General features: G+C 34.3%; 1 protein-coding gene across 1 annotated transcript; it reads left to right on the top strand.

Annotated features, from left to right (window-relative positions):
* Positions 1-234: 234 nt before the first annotated feature.
* LOC131874867 (serine/arginine-rich SC35-like splicing factor SCL33) lies at positions 235-1,563 on the top strand. The gene is made up of 3 exons (XM_059218799.1): positions 235-426; positions 689-758; positions 1,121-1,563. The coding sequence occupies exons 1-3, from the start codon at positions 235-237 to the stop codon at positions 1,561-1,563; spliced, it is 705 nt and encodes a 234-aa protein (XP_059074782.1).
* Positions 1,564-5,509: the final 3,946 nt, after the last annotated feature.

Here is a 5,509-nt window from a genome sequence, read left to right on the forward strand (position 1 = left end):
CGTGGGTGGAATACCTTGCATATTGTGGTGGCACAAGATCATGGCTATTGTGTGGAGGCCCTGCTTACAGGTGTTGCCAATGTGGATGCTACCAGTTCTGACGGCGCCACTGCTCAGTTCTGTGTTGCCTCCGGATGTCATGTAGACATTGTTGAGGGTTTATGGGACTCCTGTGCAGACAAAGAAACAAGATTCGATTGGTATGCGATCTAGAAGTTTGATGAAAATTTTGAGATGGCTTCAAGGACTCTTGCTGAGAATATTGAATTAAATGCAACTGAGCTCATCTCTTCAATTTATGCAGAACATGTTGCTGCCAGTATCAACGTAGGGATTGATTTAGAGAAAAGAGTATGTAGAGATATGATAAATGAGGTTGTTGAAAGTGTAGATGAGGGTGTTACTGAAGTTAAGCCTGGGGATCATGTAATTCCTTGTTACTAGGCAGAATGTAGAGAATGTAAGTTTTAGAAGTCAGGGAAGACAAATCTAGGTGGTAGAACGTTTGTTTCAGTGTTTTAGGTTGGAGATGGTGTGCTCTCCACTGTAGGCGATACTCATCTGACAAACGAATTGTTAACTCTGACCTGACATGGAGAAGACTCATTTGGAGTGTTCTTGAATAGAATTTGGAGAAGCTTAAGTCTTGTAACATTTCTAGATTATGATGTTAAGAATGGAAATGCAGGGATATCATTGTTCACAGTTTTATGAGTTGGACATCAAGTGGGAGATTGTTGAGAATGTGAAGTCCAACAGTCATCTGACCATTCATTTCCTCTTCTCCCTATCTCTTCATATTCGATGAGTTAAACAATTATATATAAACATGACTGTAGATTATGTATAATGTAATTCGAAATCTATGAATAATAATATTGCCCTACTTGAGAGTCTACTTGAGAGTGGATGTAGCCTTCTACGGTGAACCACTATAAATTTGTGTTGTCTTGTTTATTTCTGAATCTCTGGTTTGTTCTTTGTTTTTTCGTGAATTTGTCAGTTGTCCAAGGAGGTGTTATGGTAGAAGAGAAAGAGGAGGTTATAACGATGGTTACTCTCGTAGTAAAAGGGAAATTGGTACAAGTCTTTTAATTTGCAATCTTCCTCTTGATTGCAGGCCAAATGAGCTCTTTCGAGCGTTTTGGGCCAAGAAGGGACATATATTTGCCTCGAGACTATTATAGTGGGGAGCCACATGGTTTTGGGTTTGTAGAATTCAGGAGTTCTCTTGATGTTGTTGAAGCACAATACTATATGGATGGACATCTTTTTAGTGGACGTGAGTTGATAATTGTGTTTGCTAAAGACAACAGGAAGAGGCCTGAAGAAATGAGAATGAGGTCCTCTAGGAGGTCTCCATTTGGGCATAGAAGGTCTCCATTTGGTTCAAAGCAATGTAGATCGAGGTCAAGGTTGTTAAGGTCACGTTCAAGGTTAAGCCGCACTTACCGTCCAAGGTCTCCATTAGGGCATAGAAGGTTTTCATTTGGTTCGCAACAATCTAGATCAAGGTCAAGGTCATTAAGGTCACAGTCACATTCAAGACATAGATATGATTGAAGGTCATGCTTTCTAGAGCGTAATCGAGGACATGAAAGGTTCCTTTCACCAAGGAAAAGATATGGGGGATCATGTAATAAAGGTAAGAGTGCAGACCAAGATGCTTCCTCTATTAGGAGCTCTTATTCTCCTTCCCATTATGAATGTTCTCAATCTTTGCAGCACTCTAGACAATGCAATGTTTCAAAGTTTCATTATGTTTCTAGATCATCTTCTCGGTCACACTCAATGACTTCTATTCATTCATTCTCACAAGAGCCTAGCGAAAGGAATACCAAATGTGATGAAGGAGATGAAAAAGCTAGACAATGCAATGTTTTAAAGTCAAGCTCTATTTCTAGATCACCTTCTGAATCCCACTCGTGGCCTTGCATACATTTATTGTCACAAGAGCCTACAAAAAGTAATAGAGCATGTAATGAAGGAGAAGAAAAACAAAATAATTGAATCTCAATAGAGCATTTTACAAGAGCTTATGAAAGCAATACAACATCTGATGGAGGAGAAGAAAAAACTAGACGATGCAATGTTTTCTATTTATACGTATTCACAAATAAAAATTAACCTTAAAAACTTCTCTCAAAGTATATTAAAATAAATATAACAAAGAAAACAAAGTGCAAATCATTTGAAATGAATATTCAATGGTATTAGATGCAAGTGAGTATGTGAAGGAAGGTGTAGTTTATTTTTAGCATCCATTTGTTCATGTAAATATTTGAATATTCACATTCCAAAGTTGATGTTGAAATTTATGAAAGAATGTATCTAGTTATTGGAATAAAGGTCATTATATAATTTGATCTTATGTCTTTTCTTATTATAACAATAGCAACACATTCTAATGGTCTTCTAAATGGATAATCGTCGGATCCTTTTGTTGTGTGATTTCTTTGAGTCAATTACTTTCTCTCATATTCGTCGAGAATGGAATGGAGTTGCTGACTATCTTGGTAAATGGGCTTCTGATTTTATGGAGGGCTGGTCTATAGATGATAGGAGATAACTCTCTCCAGAGTTGGCTCACTTGCTAGATCAACTTGTTGAACATGATAAGTCTTTGTAGCTTCTCTTTATTGGGCGGTTGGCCTTCTTTTGTTGTATTTCTTGTCTGTTTTGAATAATTTTTTACCCCTTTTTATTGGTAATTCTAAATGCTAAGGATAGGGTAAAAATCCACCTTTGATAAATCCTAATATTTTGGATTCTTGAGAATTGAATATGAGAACCTTGGTCATCTTCAACCATCCATTAACATATCAACTTGAGAGTAATATATATAAAACATCATACATAGGAGTCAATGCATTCTAAGACTATCATAGTAACTGTGAAGTTTTAATCTCTCTATAATTAATGTTAGAAAAAATAAACATATAAATATAAAACAAAACATTATAACAAAATATGTTGTATTTATAGATTATATATCATGACCTCATTTTAAAATCATGAGTCTAATTCTTACATATCCAAATACTTGAAAAACTAATATTCTTAAAATAAAATCACAATAATATTATTAATAATAATAATAATGCTCTTTGTAACTATTGTACAAGCAACATATATGAATCAATTAAAATACTAAATTTGAGTGCCTAAGTGTGCATGTATGTGAATAGATTCTAGTGGCAATGTTCTTCTCTAGAAAGGAAGAAATGAGCAAAAGATGGTTATGCCAAATTGTTTTGCCTCCTTTGATTCTTGGGTGCAGGCTATGCCCATTCCTATTCCCTTAAAATAAAATATTGGCTTCAAAACATATCCATCACTTATCTCTTGTACAAACATGTTTTGGTTGAGAGTGATCTTTGAACTATTACGGCGTCGATCAACAACAACTCTTACATAGTATCAAACCTCCAAATGTGAAATACTCCTTCCTTGTTTTAGAAAGTTATGACCAATTAACCTCACGATTGAGCTCAAAAGACTCGCATCAAACACGACAAGATTTAGCATTGAAAAATCCATGCTTTTTGTTTCAAGAAATTTGTTAAAAACTTGTACAATTGTACAGCTTTGTACTATCATATGATCCATGGACCATTGTTCAAAAAAGTCAAAATCTCGTAAGAATAGTACCTCTTCCTACCTGCATCATCGTCAAAAGTTAAAAGGATTTTTTTTCCATTCTAAAATCATTTCATTGGTACTATGACATTAGCAAGAAAAATCAGTAGTCAAATTTGAACGATATCTAGACCCTAGTGATATCGGTGACTAGGAACTAATTATAAAGGTGTTTTGTATGTGTCTATCAAAGTCCCATGGGGAGGGGAGCTCATAGTCATGCCTAGCACAAGGGAGCTAGACCCTACAATCATGCCACCTTGAATCACACCACAAATCACCCCTGCGACCTGAATCACCATCGCACCATCAAAACAATCACCAACCCCCACAATCTAAGTGTCATGATAAACACCTAGCTTGAGACTGTGTTTTCTTTTTCACGAGTCATGAAGGAGCACTTTTTTCCTAAGAGACGTTACTTAGGCATATGATATCGATTTTTCACAAACTAATGGGTGTTAGAAATATAGTTTTTAACATTAGGCATCCATACATCTAGTTTTTCCTAATTTTACTTCGAGTACCTATTATTTTACTTTGAAGCCATTTTTTTCAACTTCATCTTAAAATATTTTGTAAAATATGGGGTAATTTTGTATATGACGATAATTCCAATTTCACATTTTTTGATCTCTAATCTTTTCAATTCATTCTTCATAATCACCTTGAACAAATGGAACTATAAGTATTGGCAAGATGGCATTATAATACATTTCATGTGGCTTCATCACTAGCCCAATTTATATTAATCGACCTTGAACTCGGTACACCTAATCAAATGCAAGCATGGCATGTCCTTAGATTGATTGGTAATAATGTTGATTGTAACACTATATTCACTAGATGCCAAAATGAAACCTGTACGATTTATGTGCCCAATATGTATGTGATAAATTAAATAACTAACTTTTCAAGCATATGAAATAGCTCAAAGATAATAATCTCTTGATTTTATTTCGACAAATGTAATTAAGATATCTCTGCTAGTTTAATTGTAGATTCAATTAAAAATTATAAAAATGTATTCTTTGATTGTGCATCTAAAATGTAGAAAAAAAAAATTTCGGGGTAAAGTTTTGATCTCCCATCAAAAAAATATCATGTAAATTTAAGATACCTCTGCATTAAAACACAAATCCATTCATCACTTCAATGAACTCTGCATTAACAGGGCAACGTCTATCCAGCACCCAGAATTTACCATTGACTGTATTTAATAATTAGTTGAAAAAAAATCCTCATTATATTTTAATTTTTAATTATTTAAAAAACACGATCAAATGACAAGTTTGGGTGCTGCATAGACAATGGTCATTTAACAGTACCCTGCATTGCATTTGAATATATTTAACAGTACCCTTGCTATCAACAAAGGTGCAAATCTTTAAAAAGGGAGATTAGCATTGCCCCTTCTATCATCATTTAGAGAGAAATTGTTGCGATCAAAATAAAAATGAATGGGTGAACAGAAAGTGCTTCTCAATGCACTGATTATATGGTTGAACATCAAGCAAGTCTAACAGGCCGAAAAAAAAAAAGAACAAATAAGTCAACAGTAATTTCTAAATTTCAAAGAGATAACTACAAACTAGAATGTCATTTACATTAATTGGAAAAAAAAAAATGAAGCCTTTTAGTTTCTTGTAGCTTTTTGCATGGTTACAAACAGTATCCATTTTGTTTTCCAAGTTATTTTGATTAACCTAGCAGTATATGATACTCCACCCAACATCAAACATTTATATATTGGTATTAAAATGAAAGCTAAATATGATCAATGATGGGATGAAAAGCTTGCACTGCAGCTCTGTGGCTAAGATATGAACAAAAGCCAGCACTAAAACTGAGCTGTTTGGTGCATTGACTA

The sequence above is a fragment of the Cryptomeria japonica genome, chromosome 4, assembly GCF_030272615.1.
Source record: "Cryptomeria japonica chromosome 4, Sugi_1.0, whole genome shotgun sequence".
NCBI classification, from domain to species: Eukaryota; Viridiplantae; Streptophyta; class Pinopsida; order Cupressales; family Cupressaceae; genus Cryptomeria; species Cryptomeria japonica.